Here is a 23,255-nt window from a genome sequence, read left to right as displayed (position 1 = left end):
GCGAGAGCAGAGCGCGCAGGCGGGCAGATCGCAACGGCCCCATTGTGATTTTAGTCTGAACAAGCAGACAAAATCCCCCCATCCTGTCCTAGTGTCCCAAGCGGAGACATCCGGAGCGTGCCGGCGGTGCGAGGTCCGCGCTGTGCTGCCGGCAGCTCCGGCCGCCCACCCGGAGCGGGGCTGGATCACCCCGATCCACTCCAAAACACCCCCGTGCGAGGGTTCGCCGAGCGAGCGGGATGCACGGCGAGAACAAAAGGCAGCTGCTCCCAAAGAGCAGGGTAAGCAAGGAGAAACAAAACACCTTTTTAAAGAGGTGGGGAGGGGGGGAAGAGAGGAAACCAAACATCCAGATCAGAGCGCGGCCGCCTGCCCGCCCAGCCTAATGACAGCGCTCCCTGGTTTTATTTGAGGACCTGTCGTCAAGCAGACCCGTGCCGGACTGCCGAGCACGGACTGCGAGCGCTCGCAGAAAACACCGAACCTCCCACCGCGAGTGCTGAGCGACCGACCCACAGGTGCTTTGCAGGGAGGGAGAGGGGACCCTGGCAGGGCTGAAACCCACACACGGCCTCAACACCTCCCTGAAGCTCAGCTTCTGCCCAGGAGCTGCTGCTGCTCCCTGCCACGCCTCGCCTCTGGGCATCACTTAACCCCAGCTCTCTGAGCACACAGGGAGGGGACTCGGGCTCACAGGGAGATGGAAGCAGGCGAGCTGTGCTTCTCACAGGGCCAACAGCTTTATGGGCTGCCTTCTTCACCACACGGCAGCCTCTGTGAATTAAAGGACATTGCAAGCTCACACGAGCCTCTCTCCAGGCTAGAGACAGGCAGCACATTCGTAAGACTGCCACTAATAAAATGGAGCAAAACCATCTTCAGGCAGAAAGCAAAACAAGAACAAACACAGAGCAGAGGATCTCAGTGCCCTCCTTCCCCCACAGCAGCTTCTTGCCACAAGAAGCATGACAGGGGTCTGATTTAGCTCCCACCCTGTGAGCACAGTTCAACAGGGGGCTGCTGGGCACAAGAGCAAAAGGTTTTAAGTGTTTCCAGTGCACTTTACCAATTCCTCCTCACCAAGCACAACGCAAGGAGGCACTTCCAAGAACAGGCTGCAGAGAAGAGCACTGAGCCCTCTCCAGAGAAGGCAGAGCCCTGCCTATCACCACCAGGAGCATCCCAGCTCAGGCTGGGGCCATGCACACCTTCAGTGCTCCTGAGCTACCAGGCAGCAAGAGCCTGCTGAGCACACAGCAGATTTCCTACATCACAGGAAGAACTCAACAGAGCACTGCCAGAGCCCCTCTCCCTCCTCTCCACCTTCCGCAGCACCATTTAGCACCAGGGGCTACGCTTGATGTACTTACCTGACCTCATCCGAGATGGGCACAAGCCAAAAAGCCACACAAGTGCTAATCTGGAGATATAGGCAAGGTTTCCAGGGAGCAGCCACAGCACCCTTACCAACTAGATCTTTGTAGCAGCACTGCAAAGCTTACACAGAGCTGGACATCAAACCAGAAGTCACCTCTGGATATCTGTTGTCCAATAGTGAGGAAAAGTTATGCTGTGCTCAGAGGACTATGATCTCTAAATACTGTCAAGTTTTTGATATTGCCTTATGAGTTCAAAATCTATGGACAGGATGGAGAGAGGACGAGAAGATACACAGATAAATCTCCCAACCTCAGCAAGTCATTGCAAAAACCTCTTTCATAGCTATGCTATCAGAAGATCCTCCTTTTCCAGGTCATTAATGCAGCATTGTTGTGCTATGTATCTGCCATCTTCTGTCCCACAGGTGGCTGGAGGTGGCTGTGGGTGAAGCAACACCCAGATAGAAGGAGATATGTGGAAGTTTATCCAAAGAGATCTGCATGTCAAACACGAGGAGAAGTGTATATAGCATGAATAAATTGACATGTCAGCACAAATCCCTTCCCTCTGTACACACTGCCCTGACCTGGCTCAGTATTTCAGAGGCATTAGCCTGTGTGGTCACCTTGAAGTGGATGCTGGACAAGTGGCTTTTTGCAAATCAGTCATCCACAAGGGACACCAGGAAGGCCACCAGCACTCCAACAGGGGTGGCAGGAGGTAACAGAGCATACACCAGACATTGCACCCACCAGCGCTGCTGCAGCCCAGGCACAAGCATACTCCTCTCATCAGTCCAGGGATCCAAACTTTGTTTCACTGGCTCCAGACCTAAAGATGTTCATAAGATGCTTTCCCCTGTCCCATGGGCTGGTGTCATGCCTTGAATATTCGTACTAGCACTAATGGACAAGGGAAAAGCAAAGGCTTGAGCTTTTCTACCTTACCACCAGAAAGAAAAGCTCTCGGGCTCTCATTCTCTCCTTTTGTAGATGCAAAAAATTTCACATAGATGAGCCTCCAACAACCTAACAGCAGCCAGGCAGCCTATCTTAGAGGTTCTCAGAGGAAAACTTGACTCCCTGAAATACCGTATGTTTAAGTGGCTGAGTCATAAAAGCAGAATGACATCCCCCACCTCCTCAGACTGAACACTCACTTTTCAGCCATGGGGCAGTGATAGTTACAATTTGTTTGAGCCTTCTGGACAGGTCTCTAAGGGAAACACCAACTGTAAGGGTCTGAAGTCATGGCAAGACAATCTTTGTAAATAGGTATGTATGCCTCATCACACCAATCAGAAAAAGCAAACAGATTCAGGCAAAGGCCCTCCTTTCACATGTTAAAAAGAATTACTTCATATTGAGGCCAGATGAACAAGGTTTAACTCTATTCTTCTAGTCCAATAAACTCTCTTCCACCCTGAACAGAAAAAGAACAAAGTAGAAAACAAAGAAATCAAGCCAAAGCAGCAAGAGAAAAGCCTGGCACTTCATGCTTTGGATACTTAGTTGGATTGAATTTTTTTTTAAAAAAGTAGCTTAGCCTCAGGAAAGGAAGTCTCCTTAAAGCAATTTACCTCCAATACTGTAGGAAACTAAAAATAATAATTGCTAGTTAGATTTGAAAGTTTCAGCTGCAACTCTCCCAGGTCTGACTCAGATATTCTAGAAAGCTTCTGGCAATGCTTTGTGGCTCCTGCTGGTATGTTGAAGAACAAAGTAATACGCAAACAAGACCCCTAAGTTTCCAAAATGAGCTGTCGGCCAAGCCAAACTGCTGATTCAGGCTCTTTGTTTGAATGCTCTTTCTCTGTGCTGTTATATGGTTCATCCCAGTCTCTCGCACCACTACCACGTGCAAGTTCTCAACCTTCCTGGTCGCAAGGTAAGTGCACAAAATCGTGACGATTAAAAATGTCATGACCACAACTGCAGTGTTAATTGGAGATTGCGTAATTTCTCATAGAAGGGGGTGTGTGTGCACGCACACCTGCCTGCATGTTAGATGGTTCATGCAGAATTTTCTGCAGATCAAAGAAAAAAAAAAATCTGCTCAGACCTCTCTGCTCCTACAAAAATAGCATCTGGATCAACCGCGTCACCACGGACTGTGACATTCACTGAACTCAGAAATGTTTACAAATTAGGACTGAGATAACAGAAGGAGGAGGGGAAAAATAGAACAGTTTTTTGTGCTGTTTTGTTGTGGGTTTTTTTTGTTACATCTGAATAACTGCTGAATGCTCAAAAAGCAAGCCTCCGCCAATTGGCTTTGAGAGTCTTTCCAGTGAAGACTTCACAGGGACAGACATGATACTCTGCGACAGCAAACAGTCAGGTTAAAGAGCTGAAGGAAAATACTTCAGAGAAAATGTAAAAGTCAACCTGCCCTCTCGAAAACTCATGCAGAGTAAACTTCACTGCTAAAACCACAGGGAAGGGAGGGAAAAACATCCCAGTCCCTGAAACAGGGACTTTCCTTTTTTTGTGTGTGTTTTTAATCCAACCATCTATGGCAAGATAGAACAAATAAAAAAAGAGAGATGATGCATAAAAGGCATCATCCTGCCTGCTGCTGACTGGCTACAGGCCTATCCTGGGCAGGCTGCTCTATCCCAGGCTATCCTGGGCAGGCTGCTCTGGAGCATTGCGTGGAGCTGCAGCTCATCCCTGTGCAAGAGAGAGACCAGGCAGCCCCTGCTCTCAGAGCTAACCTGTCTGCTGCACCCGGGAGTACAAATTCAATTCCCTCCTGACTTCCTTACCACTGACCCAGGGACAGGTCAGAAGCCCAGAAATTCCTTTGGAATGCGCTCAAATGTATGAGCCTTCAAGCTACAAACATGCCCTGTCTGCAAGTGTTTAGTACTGAGGATCAATCCTTTCTTCCAAGGACTCCCATTTGCATTTTTTCCCCCCATTTTGAAAGCGCAGGGTAAACAGGTGGACTTGCCAAAGACAGGAGTAGAGCCCAGCTCCAGCTTTGCCCACAGTGCAGGACCCTTTCTTCTTCCCCAAGGAACAGGCCCTCCCCAAGGCAATCGCCTGTCACAACAGCCCTGCCCTCCGACCCTGGGTAAACATCTGCGCACGCTGCTTATTTGAGCTCCTACAGTCTCGTTATCTCCCCCAGAACACCCCTAGGGCTAATTAGAGAGTTAATGGCATCATGTCAGGAGATAACACTACACGGAGGGGAGCAGGGAGAGGGAAGGTGGAAAGGAATTGTGAAACAAAACCAGTTCCCTTCACAACCACTGTGCAATATTGGTTTAGGAAGGGCGCACACAGCCCTCGGGCACTCTGCCCTCTGGCTGCTGAGCTCCATTTAATGAGAGCGCAAAACACTCCTCCGGAGAGATTCAGCTCTCCATCCAAGGTGATGCAAGGCTCCCACACCTGCCCTATGTCTGCACAACCAAAAACCCTCCAATACCATCAAGGGTCATTCCCGTCAAAGTGCCAGAAAGGACTCTCAGTTGGTATATGACATAGGTTGGTCACAGAGCATACAGATGATTTATTAAAAAGTGTTTCTGCTTATTCCTGGTGCTCCTTTTATCTAATTTTCTAACTTTTTCTGTACCCTACTGATTCTCTTTAAAGAACAGTTGCTTTCACTAAAAAAGCTGAGAGATAACACTGTATGAACACAGAGCTCTTGGCAAGGCAACACATAAGCCCACAAAACCACTGGCCAGCAGACACTTGAGCAGACACTTTTGCACTGATGAACACAAAATGCGGGTCAGCAGACACTCATGCATGGAAATATGACCAGGGGATTTTGGGGGTTCAAGACTCTGCAGCTCTTTTGTTGGAGTAACAAGCCTCAACACTCAAACAGCATTTTTGCCTCATGAGGATCTCTGGATGCTCAAAACAGCATGATTGATCCTCTCCTTCCCTGCCCCCTCCCATATCTGTGAAATATTTTTTGAAAGTTAATAGAGGGTTACGCAAGAAAATTCATGAAAATTGCTACTGATTGGCATAAACAGTCCCATCCCTCCAGCTGGAGGTGGGACAAGGTCATGGCACAAACCTGCATCCCAGAGACCAAGCACTCTGGCCAGGGAAAGGGAAAAGGAGATAGCGACAGATTGCAGAGCCTTTGTTTTCAATTAGAGAAAGGAGCAAGTGTTGATAAACTAGGCCTGCTCTTGCACAAGCAGCAGAGGGGAAAGCATTGTTCTTCCCTTATCTTGTATAAACTACAGATTGCTCTCATGAAATGCACAACTGTTTATAAACGCACAATCATAGCAGCTCTTTCCAACCAGGCTCTGCTACACTGCCAACTCCCTCCCACCCAAACCCTTTTAAAATAATCCAGTATTGAAAAGAAGGTTACCACTTTGCAATAATTCGAGAACAGTCTTCCAAACCTCTGGTTAAACCCTGACCCTTCAACCAATGGCCATTCTCGCTTCTCATGTTAACACGTCACTGTTATCCTACGTTGTGCCAGAGTGCTGGGGTACCACACACCTCCTGAGGCAGCCAGGAAGCTGGGTTATGCCTTGTTTCCTATGCAGAAATGTTGTACTTTGCAGTGCTGGTCTGTGAGTGACCCCTGCCTGTTCTCACATGCCATGTCCAACATCAGTATGGCAATGGTCATGGGGTTCAGTTGTTGGGTTAGAGATCTTTCCCAGAAGACTGATCACTTTTGTTTCAGACTTGTTTAATTTTAACCCAGTCTGGACATCCTCATGAGGTCCACCACACCCATCCATGTTCTCAAAGAGAAATAAGAGTACTTCAGGGTACCTTTTCCTTCTGTTTAAGCAAGCTGGAGATAAAAATCCATTCTTTTAGAGTGGCAGTTACATTCATTACTGAAAATTCCTTTGATCTTTTATTAATCTCTGCAAATTCAGATGCTGATTAGTGAAGAGTTCAGTTACCAGTGAGTAAACGAACTCAGGCCACAAACCACTCCTTAATCTATGCTTCACAGAGACTGATTTGATTTTTGACTGCCTAACAATTCACTCCCTCATTAATTTTAATGCTATCAAATCAATGACAGTGAGGTGGAAAGCAGATGGTACAGACATTCAGAAGAAAATATTATCTAGTCCAAAAGTCTCCCCATGAAATACTGGAGGAAAAAATAATAGTCATTAACAGGACTGTGGGCAGGATGTACAGAACCACAAAGCAACATATACAGTGAGACTTTGGATGCATAAGACTCTCTTCAAAGCAAGAATCCCAATTAATGCAAGAAATGACTTTTAAAACAAAAGCTACACCCCACAGCTCTCTGCAGCACAGACACTTTGGCTGTGTTGGACCAGGAAGGCGAGCAGGACACTCCCAGGGTTGTGCTCCAGGTCTGTCTTAGCCTGAAAGTAGCAACCTCTCCCTGGCACGGTCAGCTCTGCAGCTTGCAACAGCACTGAGAGGTGCTCTCCATCTTCTATCCATCTCAGCCTACAAAGAGGGACACGACAAAGCTCCATGAAGGTTTCACTTGGCTGGATATAGGCAGCTCAATTCATCACCCTACTTCCAGCTAACAAGAGAAAAGGATCTTACATTCCTTCTTCCAGCAGTTCGGTTTAAAAACAACCAAAAATAACAATGCAAAACAAACACAAAAAGCCTAAAGGAAGGCAAACTCTGGGGATGGCCACTCCACTTCTACTGGTGTTCATGCTGCACTTCATGGCTTGCTGAAACGCCAGCCACCCAAGGGGATTACCACTTACAGGGTCTAACCCAATCAAAGTGCTCCCAACAAATATGGAAATTATGTCTATAATTTGGGGGGGGCAAAGGAAAGAGGATCCTAAGAGGATCCTATCAACTAGGTAGAAACAGAGCAAAGTTCCCATCAAGACAGCATAAACCTTAAAACTTGCTCCAGAGGCAAAAGTTCCTACAATCTATTGCTTCGAAATTAATTCAGTGTTTGTGCAGACCTTTTAAAGATGTAAAATAAGCACTATGCATTATTGCTCCATACTTGCTCAAGGAGCACGTGCAGCACCATGGAAACCTTTGGAGGCAGGCCTAGTTGCTTGGGGAAGATGTTTTCTGAAGTGACTGCTTCGCTTGTTCTGAGGTATTTGTATGTGGGCAGATGACAGGACTCCAATTGCTACACTCTTCCACTTCAGGTGCTCATAGCGATATGAATCGTGGAGTTAAAGCCACCCCTCCAGAGGAGAACAAACACCTCATCTCACATGTGACTACCTTCCAGTAGTTTTGTGCTTTTCAGCTTAAAATTAGTTTATTCCTTCCCAAGATGGATGCAAAGCAAGATGCTCAAAGGGAAGAAATATTTAAAGGAATCTTAAATATGCTTCCAAAATGATCTATAGCACAGCAGACATATCACCCATTAGTTTTCTTCAATACCTTTGAGAATCCTGGGAATTTACATCAAAATAAAACACTTGGTGTAAGGATATTCATCAACTGGCTGCATTCCTACAGGAAGAAATGAAGCCAGCCCTGGTCTGCAGCCAGAACCAGGGCCAAGTAGCACAGGAAAGGGAGCTAGGGAAAAATTATTTTAAAGAAACATAAATACGTCTTTGGACTCCTGATACACACAAGATGAGAGAAGTCTTCAAGTTTTGACCAAACTGAATGTACAAATGCATTCTTTACATTCATTCTTATCTGAAAGAATTGACCATTTCTAGATTTGGATCTGCAGCTCTAAATGTGATGATTAGATCATTTGGAGGGACCTACACTGCAGAAGATTAAACACTGAGCAAGATTACATAGCCAAGCCTAAATTAGGAGAGCTTCTGAGTTTAACTGCAAACAAGAGAGGTGCTGGAGGGAAGCTTCCAACAGAGTAATGCATTTGCTCATTATGGAAATGTCTTTGCATAATCTCAACTTTCTTTGCACAGCTATGGAACAAATAAATACCCACAAAGAAGAGAAACTTGGCAAGCCTCAAACTCTCTCAAGCACAAACCAGACAGTAATAAAAGCTTTGATCACATCCCTGTGCTGTACAAAGTCCTTCCTTCCTTTCTATGGTCAATCCAGGAATACTTAGGCGTGGAAACAGATGGCCACATAACCCACTTTGCTGCATCTATTTATCAAATCAGCCTTATCCTCCAGGTGCAAAACCATTTCCCAACAAAATGCAGGGCTGCAACACCTGCTAGAGCCCGTGGAAATACACACCTTGTGTTAGTCAGTCCCTGTACCAAGGCACTCTCCCTGCCCTGCTGTGGATACACAGGGATGTCCAGCCTGTCCCACAGTCTCGCCGCCCCTTAACCAGCATTCATCTGCTTCTTCAGCCATTACCTTGCAGCAAGTGGAGTCCTCCTGAACCACACAAACACTTTTAAGGAAGCAATTAAAAGCTAACACAGTTTAGAGCCTGTGCTTTAATATTAAAGTCTTGGATAGGACACCACAGACATCCTTCTGGACAGTAAGTTGGATTCTTTTGTGTCTGCCCTTCGTAGTGTTGCACATCTGATCCTGACCACAGCTCCCAGGTGATGGGGACCCAGGAATTCAGTGCATAGCTGCCAAGTATGAATTACTGAACTGATTTACACAGTACCAAGGCTGAGAGCATGCAGAAGAGAGCCAGCAGCTACCCTGGGCCAGAGTAGCTCCTCTACAGCCCATTGGGCTGCAGCAGGGGAGGGTATCTTGTACAAAGTGGCTTGGGTGGCTCCTTCATGCGCCTACGGCAAGCTAAATATGGGAAAGGCTTCTTGTTTCCATTGGGAATCATCAAACACCAGCTCTGAGATGTGTCATTGGTAAGAGGGCTGAGGCTGAGAGCCTCGACACCTCCATGTCCTCCATGGGATGCATCCTGTCTATCCTAGAGCCAACAGTTATCTTCACCTCTATGTATAGAGGAGAACAGCAGTCACAGAGCTTCAGCTCTCACTTATAAAACTATGAAATGCATGTTGCACCTCAAAAATTTCTGTAGCTACCAGGCTTGGGACACCCACAGCCCATGAAGCTGAGTACCCAAACTCAAAAGGACAACCTCCTGTACTACACCACCATCTCCAAGGCAAAAACCCACCCCACAGGGAGCTCAGCGGTGCCTAATCAAGCCACACACAGCAAATCCCCACAGTTATTTGCAGAAGAAGAGGAAGAACAAATAAATATCGAAAAGTAAAAAAAAAAAGGACAAGGAATTCTCTCTGCCTTTTATGGGGAGGGATGGATGCAGGTTAAGAAAACTCTGACCACGGCGACTGTCTGGGGAAAAGGCATTCCACTGAACTGGTTAGGCAAGGGGCTGCGGGAGGACGGCTCGCTCAGGGGCATGAAAGGAAGGTATGTACAGGGGGAGGGGGACAAGCTGCTCCATCACTGGGGACAGCACTGCAGCTCCTGCCAGCAAGCTCCCTGGAACCCTGGACATACTGCTGGGATGGTGGTGGCAGACGACTTACAGACTCTGCAAACCCCACAAATAACACTTTTATCAGGATGCTGCTCGCTGAAGTCCTTAGCCCAAAGCAGCTTTGTTTGGGTCCAGACTAGCATCTCTAAGCATTGCTGAACAGTTTACAGGACTTCTGAGGGATTGTGAAGGAAAGCAATTCTGCACCTGGTAGGTCAGACTGACAGCACTAAGAGGGCTCCAGGGCAATGCAGGGTTATTGCACTGCCACACACTCATTCCTAGAGAGAGGTCTCCAGACCTCTCCTCCCTGTTGCTCCAGGGCATTTAGTCAGTCAGACAAAAATATAAAATTGCTATAACATTGCCTAATTTCTAGCACTGCAGGTTATAGGTTTTGCAAGCAGTGTTCCTCCTGAACGCAGGGAGCTAGACACCACCCCACCACAGACCCTATCGTTGCTGGCTGCATCCTTGATCAGAGTATAGGCTGGGGACCCCCTCTTTGATGGGCTTAATGAATGGCAGGAGGCCCACAAGGACACACATTCAACTTACCTCCCTGGACATCCGCAGCTCCTTCCCACACTAGGGCCATGGCAGAAGATAGGCGTTCTCCACACCCACAGGGACCACCAGCCTTTCACTCCGGTCACGCAAAAAGACAGATCTTTGCTGGGATTTTCCAGTCTGCCTGTGGTTCACACCAGAAGAAAGGAAGGGGCATAGCCAACAGCCTCACAGAGGGGCCACCCAGGACATTGTGAAAGAGCTGGTCACAAGGCACAGAGCCAGGGAAGGCTGCTGACTGTCTGGTGTTACACCAGACCCACAAGCCCTCTTCCTGGCCCCTCCAGCTCTTTTCATCCCAAGACAGTGCAGATCACCAGTTTCTCTTACCCCTTTCTTATATGGACACAGGAAGAATGTTTCTTCCTTAAAAAGAAGTGTGTGAGAACTGCAAGGGTTCAGATGAGAGGGATCTCTGTGTCACACAGCCCTCTTCTCCAGCTCTCTCTCCAAACAGTTGCATTTTCAAGGCAATGAACACAACTAATGGGTGTTCAGGAGGGCAGAACTTATGCTCAGTTTCCAGTCCACTGGTAGGACAGTTTCTTCAGGCACTGTTCTGAACACTATAGCTCCTTCCCCACTGCCAACTCTATTGTGAACAAACAACTGTACCCTCGAAAGTTAAATAATAAAAATAAAAGAAAAAAATAAAAAAAAAAAAAAATCACAGATCTTACCAACACAACTGTTGGGATCAAAGGTGGACATCTTTTAAGACTGAAAGTTTCATTTTTCAGAAGTAAGTTGAAAGAAGGTGCAGAACTTATTTTAAAGGCTGATTGGGATTGCCTCAAAGTCTACACAAGGACAACTGCTTCAAAAACACCAGTCTTAATTGCTTTGCACCCATTTAAATCTCACATGGTGATACATTTTGGAGAAAAGCTGGCCTTGCTCTTTTCTTAAGACAAATGTAATACTATAAAGCCCTCTGCCTTGATCTCAGTGCTCATCTCCCAGGGCCCCTCTGTTTCTGCTGCATTCCTTTGTGTTTATCTGCCCTCTTCAACCCTTTGCTGCAATCAGCTGCGTGCAGCACCTCGTGTCTAGAAGTGACATGGCTGAGGTTACAGGAGAGACAGGTGCAAGGAAAGCTCGTGCCCTGAAGCTATCCAAAGGAAAAGAGAAGCTGGAGGGGAAGAGGGTTGTAAGGTATTTCAGATTAAAGCAAACACCTTGCCTCGGGCTACACATTCTCTGCTAACGCAAGCTGCAGCCGCTTTGAGCCCCAGAAACAGCAAAGCAAACACAGACTTCTCTGCAAGGGGAGTTGTCACCTGTCAGGGATGTTAGCAAATTTATAGGGAGGTGGTGGTGGTGGTAAGGGGAGTAAAAAGAGCTTTCCTCATTTTAAAAGACAGGCTGTTTGCACAGGTTTGCGATGCATATTTTGCTTTGTGAAGGCTTTTGTCCAGCATTCAACTGAGCAAAGGTGCTGTCTTCCACTGGAGACAAACTGGAACATTTGTTAATGTACATACATTAATGTACTCTAAGCTGGTGCCTTACAGTAAGGGTGAGGATAGGATGGAATTTCCCTGCTCCCCCTTCAGCTTGTCACGTCAGTGAAAAACATTTCTTAAAAAGAAGTCACCGTACAGCTTGGCCTCTCCAGAAATGCCTCCTACAAGGCTGGGATCAAGCCCATCATAAGCAAGAGGTTATTGCATAGAGAAAGCTGCTTGTGCCCTTCCCTAGCACCAGTGCTCACTTCAGCAAGGCTCAGAGAGGACAGGGGAAAGGGTCTTTCCATTCATGTTTCTCTGCTCCACAGACGGGAGAGGGAGACTCTGAACAGGCCTTCAGTGAGCCCAATCAGCCACCACTGTGCTCTGCAGACAGCTCAGAGGAGCTGGAGATGGGGAGGCTTTACTAGTGCTCAATGCCACAAGTCCAGATTTGAGCGTGGAAGGAGCAGAGTTTCTGCTGATGACATTTAAACTGGTGGGGATTGTTTTTTAAGAGGACATAGTTCAAGCAGACTATTACTATGCACTTTGAAAATCAGAAGTCCCTGTAAACGTGGAGAATCTTTGGCCCATTGAAGAGATAACATTTCACTGGAGCTTTGCTATAGTGGTGGAAAAAGCTGAGATCCACATGCTGATGGAAGGCTTGTACCCCACCCCTCTGTGCCCCCAAAAATGCAGAATCAAAAGATAACCAGACTTAATTTCAGTCACCTCTCCTTGTGCACTTGGATCAGCTTCACCACATTAGCTGAGCACATACCCAACCTCAAATTGTCCTTTTAACCCTTTGTAACCTCCATGGAAAAAGAAGAGCACTGCAGTCTCCCCAGTAGTCACACCAAAGTACCACTAACAGATCAAACTGTCTGTCATTAGGGACTGCAATCAGCATGACCCAGGAGTTCTTTGCTTGCAGACACAATCCACCAGGTTACAAACACTGCCAGGATTCAAATTGCCAACATACCATTTTTGGGCACATTAAAAATTGTGGTTGATTAGCCAGGAAATCAAATGGCACCACTTTCTGAGGATGGAAACAGTGGAACAAGAAAATTTACAGACACAAAAACAAATTTCAAACTACACATTATTTTTATCCTATAGTATACAAAACCCAGGAAGAACAGAAACAGGACATGAACAACTCAAACTTCAAAATGGCTCCTGCTCCAGCCTGCAAGAACAGCACCTGGCTTCTTCAGTAGGGCTATTGCTAAGAAAGAGCCAGTCTGTTTGTGCCAAAGGCAATGAACCAACAACCACCAGTGCCTCATCTGCATTCCAGTCTTGAGCCATACTGATGAGACACCCATGGCCAAGACTCAATATAAACACTCTCTAGTCTGGAGAAACAGGAGGAAAAAAAACCCACTGTGGTCTGAAAAAAAGTTTTCACTCCTATATGACCCTCAAGAGAACAAAAACCAGTGAAGAACCTCTGGCCTTGGTCAGCAAAATTGCGACTGTGCCCAGAACCCAAACAAGGCCACATAAAACTACCTCTAAGCAGGGAGAGTGCAGGGATGGTTGAGTAGTGTGTGAAAGAGACTCCCCAGCTCTCCTGCCAAGTTTAGCTGCCTCATCCCTCTCTCCTGCCATTGCTGTGGCAGGAGAAGGAGAGCAAGTCAGGAGTCAGCCAAGGGAGGAAGATGGACCTGGGGCAACACAGCTGGAATAGCGTCTGCAAAAACTCTCCATGTTTCCCCAAAGGTCAAGGAAGCTCTCACTACTCACCCACATTGGGTCATTGAGCTCCGTGTCCTGCACCCGGACGCAGTCCATGCTAATCTCAATTTTGTTTGTAGAGCCATTTTCAGATGGGCCATCGATGAAGTTTAAATCAATTGGCTGAACTGAGCATATTGGCCTGAAAAGAACACAGTACTAAAGTTAAAACTGGCCAAATTCCATTTTCCACCACCCCACCTTCCCTCCCCATGCCTCCTGCTAGGGTGTCATCCAGTACTTCGGCATAACCACGAACCAGTCCCATGACAAAGTAAGTTATTACTAACGAACAACTATCTCCTCACCCGCTGTACTACAGCAGCCCCAAACCAGGACAGGGCCTGGAGGGGACGTTTCACTTGCCTGACCAGAAAGATGAGATAAGAGTGCAAGAGTTAAATCACTGAAAGACAGAACTCACGGAGGATTTATAGCAGTAACTGTTTTAGCATTAGTCATGGCAAGTCAGGAATGGGAACAGAGTCAGTTTTATTTCCTTCACTGGACCTGGGAGGATGAACTGTGCACCATCTTCACCTCCTTCCATTTCCTTAGGGGAAAATGCCAACCATGTGCCTTAGGTGATCACTTCCTAGAAAGCAGTCAGCTCAGCCAGAGGTCTTGAAGAAAGTCAGTGTCACTGCTGATCACTGCATTTGGTCCCCATAGCCTGGATGTGGAACCTCTCGAGAGCTCAAGAGCTGTAAGTCACCACAGACTGACACATCTAATCATCACATCCATATCTAATCAACAGGTACATAAGGCTCCAAAACCCCCAGCATCAATCCCTGGAGCATCCTGTCCTAAAACACCTTTCACAAATTCCACATAAGGGCTACTTACTGTTCCAGGAAGTCCCAGAGATGCTGGATTACCTCCGGGCTGAGGAATTCCCTCGGCTGTGAGCCCTGGGACATGGCTGATCGGTAGTAACTCTCCTTCCAGGAGAAGGGGCTCGGAGTTTCTACAAACCTTAAAAAACAAAAGCAAAGAAAAAAAAAAAAGGAGAAAGAAAAAAAAAAGAAAAACACACACACAAAGACATGTTGAATGCATGAGTACAACTTGATGAAAACCCATAAATAGAAGCTATTGTGTGAAAAAGGAGACATGCTGAATGCCTGGAACATTCACAGCTGTACAATACACATTCCACACTGCTGCAGATGCTGTATTTAGATGGGAGAGAATTTGGTCAACCTTCCCAATAAGTTAAATATCCCTCAGAATCCACTGGGATGCTGTATCATAAGAATCCCAGAGATAAAAAAAAAAAAAACCACTTTCCATTTTACCCCAAAGTAATCAACTTCCCATATAAAGCAGGTAGTTTTTGCAGCAGGTGAAGCAACTAAGCAGTGTGTGGTTTCACTGTCCCTGGCTGGTTACCTCTCTAAATGGCATGCCCTTGGATGATTAGGCAACTTCTCCTACACCCAGCCACTGCAGCTGAGATCTCAAACCAAGTATTTTTTTTAAATAAATAATATTTTTGTTCTATTTTCTATGGAAATAAGTTCTATCACGTAAAAATTTTTCTACTTGTCTACTGCCTTCTCCCCTCCAACAATTTCGGAGCCTGACCCACTGATTTCCACCGGATCTGCTAATTACCTTGGCCATTTTTACCCCTTTAACCTCCCACAAGCCTCACAGAAATAGGTGGGCCCAAGAGAAGCAGTGACAGAGCTGGAGCACTCATGCCTTCCACAGCTGCACATTCTCATCCCACTGGCCAATTTCTAAATTCAAACACAGCAGCTTTTACACCCATGTCAAAATACTTGACGGCTGCAGGAATATAAGGGGAGCGGGAGGAATTTCTCGAGTATATTTGCAGTTGACAAAAACTCTCAGTTCAACTTTAATTAGAGTATAAGGCAGGTGACCACCTTTCCTGCTACAGGGTTGGGGGCATCCTGCAAAATTTTCATATTAAAGGGTTATTTCAGCACAATGCAAGCAAATGGCCATGTTCCTTGCCAGGGAAACAGCAGTGGCAAGAGCCATGGTTATAACTGGATTCCAAAGAGAACCGGACTGATATTTGATTTGGCACATATTCGTCCTGTTTAACACAGTGGTCTAAACAAATTGCCTGGAAGACCCTAATTTATTAAACTGCCAAAATTAAGAAAGAGTGTTTCAGAGGGAAGATCACACTACAGTTCTTTTCCTGAAGTATCTACTTCTGGTGCTGTTAGAGAGGGATCTAGCTCTCTTTACTTAATTTGTGTGACTCTTATGTTTTGAGGATGACTCCGGTCTGCAAAAAGTGGGGCTTTCCTCACCTCTGCTGTCCACAGAACTTCCTGCTCTTAGAAAAGAGCAGACCATTGTTTTAAGCTAATGGAAATCAAAGTGTCTTACGCTCCCAGAGCCAGAGCTGGGCATGCCTTGAAATAGGTGAAAGTATCATTTCAGTTGCTTATCCTTTTTGTAATAAAAAAAACAAAAACACCACCATTTAAAATCTCATGAACAGCCAGAGACAAATAAAATGCAGAAGTGTCACAGCTAATAGCTCTGCCTCACAGATGTGAGCACATATCCACACTACATGTGAATAATCACAAATCCTCTGAGAACAGCAGTTATCCCACAAAGTACCAGAAATTACTCCTTTCAGGCTTTCAGTCTAGTAAGACACTTTCAAGAATGCCACACTGAAACCCAGAAGAACACATCTAGCCTAAAACCTTCCACATAAGCTGCAACTCAATGCCACCACAAGCTTTGAAGGATCACAGTGGGGGAGCATGTGCTCTGCAACCTGCTCTGCCACTAAACCCACAGACCTCAGGCATTGCTCAATACCCTGCACTCAGTCCTGACCTCGTAGGAACGGGCATAGGAACCCCACAGTAGGTTCTCCCAAGCCACCAAAGTGGTCACTTCTAACAATTATTTTCCACTTATCATAACTGCTCATGACTTGTACACTTCTTGTTACTGCATAAACAGGAACTACCTTCAACAGATAAATAGTTATAACAAAACAGACCTTCCTCAGAGACCTTCCCTTTGAAAAGTCTCAGTGCAACTTGATTCCCGCATGCCATGGCATGCCCCAGCTTTGGTTCACTGCTGGACAAAGTTCTTGGTCTCAAAAAGGCAAAACAACCCAGTTCACCCTGCCTGCTCTGGCCCTGGTGGTCCCATTCAGCAGCGATACGATAAACCTCCCCCAAAACAAGCAGTGCACACAGCCTGCAGTGCAGGAGAGGCAGGAGGTATTAGCTGCACACACTGATAACACCAGTTAAGGACACAGCTGGTACTTCCCTCTACCAAACACAACTCCATATTTCTCCAGAGAAATATTTTCCAGCTGTTTCACTTTTATCCCTGCACCCAGCCAAGCTCCTAGCTTACTGTTTCTAAGAAAAACATTATCAGATTCTACCTGATAGCCAAAAAGGCATGTTTCCCTATACCATGCACAAGAAGTCTCCTGGTTAATGCTTTCACAGAAGCAAAATTTGAGAGACTCCTTCAACACTCTCTGCAACCTTTACTACCTGTACAAGTCTATTTCCAAAGGAGGCAGCAGGATTAGGCAGCCAGCTTTGGCAAGGCAGCTGTGATAATACTGTGGGCATTAGACAGGTAGTGAGCATTGCTTTTTACTCAGTTTGGAGCATCCTGCTCTCAGGTGGGAAAGGGCTGTCAAGCTGCATGAAAACCAACTTCAGCACAAAGCTGCATACAAGATAAACTGTCTTCTTTCCTGTGATTTTAATAAAACCTAAACCTAGTGCCATTTTCCTTCTATCAGCCTTCAACACAAAGGAGCAGCCTCTGTCTACTAAACATATACCTAAGGGCCTGAATTTCCACAGGAAAATAACAGCTAAAGCCTAAGCAAAATCTATCCGTAAATGTCACTACTCTAGTTAATTGTCCTCTCCCACATCAGCAAATGCTCTACTTACAGTAAAATAATCAGTATGTCTAAAGTTAAACATAAGATTTCAAGCATTTGCATTGCTCAAATTGGTTCTACCAACCAGCTACTTTTTTATCAACAGACATTTAAGCAACATCTCTTTTAGCCACATCCACTCGTCCCAAAGGGCATCACAGGAAATGGCACTACTGAACACTGGCTCTTATACCAAACTGCTGATTACAATAGAACAATACATAGTAGTAAGTCTTGTCTGGTGTGTCTCTGTTTAAGGTAAGGCATCAACTGTTGAACTAGCTAGCAGGCTGCTTTTCACAAGCAGAGAACACTGGCTACACCAGACTGGAACTACAGGGGAATTTACAGCCCCCATCAAACTGCAAGCTGAATAGGACATTGCATCCACAAGTCCCTCCTTCAGAAACCACTAGGGGATTATTAATAGCAAGTTAAATCTTTTCCGAGAAGCAGGACCTCACCAAGAGCACAGTGTTTCCTCATGCAGTGCTGGGACGCTGCTCCTGAGCCACTGAATCCCAGGTTTAAGGCAGCAATGCACTCCCACCAAGCTCTAGTTCAGCTCCATCCTATTTATTTTGATGGAGCAAGAGCAGCCCAGACTCCAGGTGAAAGCACTTTTCCAGATATCCTAGGTGGGCTGAAGCCTCAGACACACTGATTGTTCTGCTGCCTCCTGACCACTCCCCCAGAAAAGCTGCGTTACAGCCCCCTCAGTGGGGATGTGTCCCAGCTGATCCCCTTTGCCATCTCACTGATGAGCGAGATCTCTGCAAAACACAGCAATGAGAGACACATGCCCCTGTAGCCGTGTCCACACAGCACTCACTTTCAGAGTCTTCCAGAAGGCTGTGAATATTAAACTGAACAAAAAAAAAAATCCAAACCAACAAAAAACCAATCAACCAAACAAAAGAAAGCAACCCACCCTTCCAAAAACCAACAGCCAAACCAAATAATCCTGGCAAGGACAGAATTTGATTCTCATAAGCTTTAACCTATCTGCACTACAACTGACTTTCTCTGGAAGTGAAGGTCCCAACACTGGAGGAAATGAAGCCCCAACTGCTTGGCCCAGCATGACCACAAACTGGCAGCAAACTAGAGAGAAAACAAGACATTTCTGCTCCCACTACTCAGTCTAAGCACATGCTTCCAGTTTTCACCACATTTACCCCCTTTCCACCTTCACATCAAAGACATTAAAGGAACAAAAAAAAACAAAACAACCCCAAACCACTTTCCACAGCAGGAAAAAAAATGACAGAAAACTATTAAACTCAACTATTGCAATACAGCAACACTTCTCACCCAAAATGCCACCTTTTAGTGCAAATAATCTTTCTTAGAAAGGGCTAAAGCCAAAACACCCAGGTTTGACTTACCACTGAGGAAAAAACGGGAGCTCCTGAGGAAAACAAGACCTAGGTTTGATACTGAGCATGCACAGCCCCTCCTCTATAGCTTTAACCTTAAAGGCAGATGCCACCTGCTTTCGCTGATAGAGGGTCAAATCTGACACAGGGTGCAGCTCAAGCACCACTGGGGCGCATGTGTGAGTCCAGCAGCCTCCTTCCAAAAATAAAGATTGTTGCAACCAAGAGATAGCTGGTTTCCTTTGCTTTTTCATCCAAAATGGGCTTGGTGCTTCAACACTCTGAGCCACTCCTGGGTTAATAGTACAGTTTATGAGGAAACCAGAAATGAATATGGTATCTCAGTGAAGCTGCTGTGTTGGGTTTCAAGAGATCCAAGCACTTTCTGTTCTCCTTAGCTTCCCTTGAAAGCTGGAGCTCTGGGGTCGTTTGCGTTCCTCCTGCATTGGGCAAATTCTCAGAAATTATCATATAGTTTGAAGATGCAGAATTTCATGGCTTAATATTGGTGTATAACCACAGTGTAAAATTTTGTGACATGAAAACTTTCACAATAGGGACGAGCAAAATGATCTGGAGATTTTTTTTCTTCTTCTTGCCAAAATTACAGAATGTTGTTTTCTGCTTGTCCCCACGAGATGTCTTATCAATGGTGTACAGTTTTCTATCACTGAGTCTGTAGTTCTCAGCCAATGGACATGCAGATGGGGCCAGAGAAGTCTTTCTCTGTAAGCTACAGATTTTGCTCTTTTTTCACAAGATATATTCCCCTAAAGGACCTGCTAGTGGAGTACTCAGGAAACCCTGATTCAGAGAGAAGAACATCTGGTCTTATGAAGAAAGCACTTCCACATTATGCAAATGTACAAAAAATAATTAATAATGTCTAAGTAATGATATCTAATATGGCTCATTTTATTCATAATTCTCAAAGTGCTCTACAAAGGAAGACAGGGTAATTACTCCCATTTTACCTGTGGGAAAACTAAGACACTGGGAGGTCATAGGATTACTCATCGTTACTCAGCAAGCCAGAAATACAACCTTGGTCACCCGAGTCCCAGTCTGGTGCTTGCTTTAAAAGGAACTAATGATTTTGGGTGTTTAGATAGCGAAATTAAAAAAGGCCTTAATTTCTTCAGGTAGAGTATGCACTGTACCTCCTACAACAAGAAACTCCCAAATTTCACTTATCTATCTTCAGGCACCAAAATGCTGATGCCCAGGAATGAAAATCAAAGCTGCAGAAATGCTGTGACTAGATTTAAACCATACTCACATTTCAGAGTGGAAGTGTAATTCCAATTTATATGCCCAGACTAAACCCTAATCTTTCTTCCTGAATGCTTAAAGCAGTTAACCGCTTAAAAACCCTTAATTCATGCACAGATTAATAGATTAGTGCTCAACCATCACAGGGTGTGGGCTGGGTAGAGAATTAAGTCACAGAGAAGTCGGCAATCAGCAATCCAAATCCACATGCTCATCCCTGTCTTCTGCAGTTACACCTTGAAGTGTATCAAAAGCAATGGTAACCAAACAATTTAAAGTTCACAAGCATTACGCCTAAATGCCTAAATCTTGGTGTCAGTTGTATTTTTAGGTTTTGAGTGGGGAGGGGGCTCCTTTTCAGATCACACCATTAAAACTCGAGGAACTTGGCAGCCCTCGTCCTGCTGGAATTCCCCCTGCTCTGCGTTGTAACACTGCAGTGATTTGTAGACATCGGTACCTAATGAGGCTCACAGCTGTGCAAGAGGAGAAGGATGCGGGGTCTGGCAGCACGGGACAAGCGTGCGCCTGGCAGGCAGTGTCATCTGGAATTCCCCGAAGTGCAGAGCGCTCTTGTCCCCCATGACCGCAGTGGCCACCCTCGACCAGCAGAGCATACCCTGGAAGCACTCCTTAGAGACCTTTGGAAATCAGCCTGGCTCATTGCTGCAAACAGGGGTGCCAAAATGAAAGCCAAATGGTAGACAGGCAGGCTCTCAAATGCCTCGGAGAAGACTGTGGCTGAATTTCATTGAACTCTAGTGCACTTTTTCTGCGTCTACTTCATCAACAAGCAACCTCTCTTCCCAGCATGAATTGCACTGTAAAATGCATTTTCTTCTTTTTTTTTCTCTGTCTGATGCCATATTCCAAGGTCTTGGCTCACATGATCCCAAAAGAGACTGACTCCCATCCTGGCAGAGGCAGATCCTGCTGAACTGTGCTCACAGGTATTTATTCTCCTTTCAATTTTGAGCCCAGCTTTCAGATTTAGCATTTTAAAATCTAGACTTCCAGCAACTTCTTTAAACCTTTCAGATTGTCTTTCCATATAACACTGCTTCTATGTGTCAGTCCAAAAGAAAACTGATGGTTGCATGGATTAGAAAGGACAAATGTAAGGAATAACAAACACCAACTCAGGATTCCTTTGAGACAGAATAGAACTTTCACCTATGGTTCAATTGCCCGTTCTTTTTTCCCACTTCTCACTTTTTTCAGATGTTTCCCAGATCTGATATCTCATTAAAAAATCATGTGGACAGCAGCATGGGTTATGGGGAGGGGCAGCTGAGAGAAAAGTGGTCAAGTGGCACAGAGATGTGCATTAGAAAATGTGAAAGAAGCTGATTGCCAAAAGGGTGAACCCTGATCTCAGAAGTAGCCGACAGGCAAGGAGATATGGGGAACACAAGAAGGAACTGGGAGTGACAGTGGCGAAGGGCTCCGTGACACTGACAATGTCCTACGGCATCCAAGGACAGACTAGGGAGGGAAAGCTGAATATGAGCCAGCAGTGCCCTGGCTGCCAGGAGGGCCAACCATGTCCCGGGAGGCATCAGGCAAACCATCACCAGCTGGTCGAGGGAGGTGATTGTCCCACTCTGCTCTGCACTGATATGGCCTCATCTGTAATACTGGGGCAGTTTTAGACTCCACAATATAAGAAAGACACGAGGCTATTAGAAAGTGTCCTAAGGAGGTCTGTGAAGATGGTGAGGGGCCTTGAGGGGAAGCCGTATGAGGAGAGCCTGAGGTCACTTAGTCTGTTCAGCCTGGAGAAGAGAAAACTGAGGGGAGACTTCATTGCAGTTACAACTTCCTTGTGAAGAGGAGGGGCAGACACTGATCTCCTCTCTGTGATGACCAGTGACAGGACCTGAGGGAATGGCCTGAAGTTGTTTCAAGGGAGGTTTAGGTGGGATATTAGAAAAAGGTTCTTCACCCACAGGGTGGTTGAGCACTGGAACAGGCTCCCCAGGGAACTGGCACCAAGGCTACCAGAGCTCAAGGAGCGTTTGGATGATACTCTCAGGCACATGGTGTGAGTCAGCCTGTGCAAGGCTAAGAGTTGGATTCAATGATCCTTGTGGGTCGCTTCCAGCTCAGCATTTTCTGTGATTCTGTGACTGTTACCTTTCACAATCACTAGGCAAATGGCACTTGTATTGCACACAACCTATTTCAACTGTGAACTATATATTTAGAGGAAATAAAGCAATTCTGTCTCAGAGGAATGCTCAGTGTTCTGCTAGGGTCTACTGTAATAGTGCATCCTGATCTCCCTGTGACTTAGATTTGTCTTTTGGAAGCATATGTGTGTGAGCTGAATGGAAAGGGGTAGGAAGGGATTGTTCTGCTTCCTAATTGCTCTTTGCTTCAGTCTTCAGTGTGCAGAAAAGACTGACCTATATCAGAGAAAGTGAAACTGGCTGCACAGTGATCCTCCTAATTCACCATGCTGCAAAACACAAGGGGGATTTTTTTCCATTCATCATCTCCTTTCAGTTAGAGTCATTTTGAATAAGACTGCCTGCAGCGAATGCTACATTTGCAGCTTTGTGGCCACCCCTCAAAGCACATTATATCACTGCAGCCATGTGCCCCATGCCAGCACCCTGCTCCAGCACAGACTGCAGAGCTCCTCTGGGAGAAAAAGACTCCCTCTGCATTCCCATTACTACCATGATGAGGGTTTCCAGCATGAGCACTGCATGGCCTGCTCCCTGCAAACTGCTGGGAATGGCTTCTGGAAGCAGAACGATTTCAGTGTGCTATCAGTAACCCCTGCAGCCTAGGAACCCACTGCATCTCCTATCAATGTCTCATCACATCAGCTATCTACATGTCATCATTATCAGCCTGACAACAGTCACCACTTCCATATAATAGAGGTATTTCTTTGTCCTCAGGGCTTCAGGCAGCCCATCACTCCACCAGCACTACTGTCCCCTAATTGTTAGGGAAAGTCACCCCTAATTTTTTTTTTTCCTTCAAGGTTTCCTTCAGCATCTTGTGAACTTTCCGAGACCTCTCATATCTCCCACTCAATTTTGGATACCCCCTTCTCACCCATCCTTGGAAACTCAGCCATGGACATCCCCTCCCCTTCAGCTCAGCCCTGACACCCACTCCCTTTCTCAG

At 45.9% G+C, this 23,255-nt stretch overlaps 1 protein-coding gene across 1 annotated transcript in view; it reads right to left on the bottom strand.

Moving 5' to 3' along the window:
• The window catches only part of TP63 (tumor protein p63), a 101,607-nt gene that overhangs the window by 66,457 nt on the left and 11,895 nt on the right, over positions 1-23,255 (bottom strand). Inside the window, 2 exon segments of the mRNA XM_017810818.1 lie at positions 13,539-13,671; positions 14,379-14,507. Of these exon segments, the coding sequence (XP_017666307.1) occupies positions 13,539-13,671; positions 14,379-14,507 (262 nt within the window).

Source organism: Lepidothrix coronata, unplaced genomic scaffold, assembly GCF_001604755.1.
Source record: "Lepidothrix coronata isolate B3197 unplaced genomic scaffold, Lepidothrix_coronata-1.0 Scaffold29, whole genome shotgun sequence".
NCBI lineage: Eukaryota > Metazoa > Chordata > Aves > Passeriformes > Pipridae > Lepidothrix > Lepidothrix coronata.
Note: the sequence above shows the minus strand (reverse complement) of the source record. Positions and strands in the feature narration are given on the sequence as shown.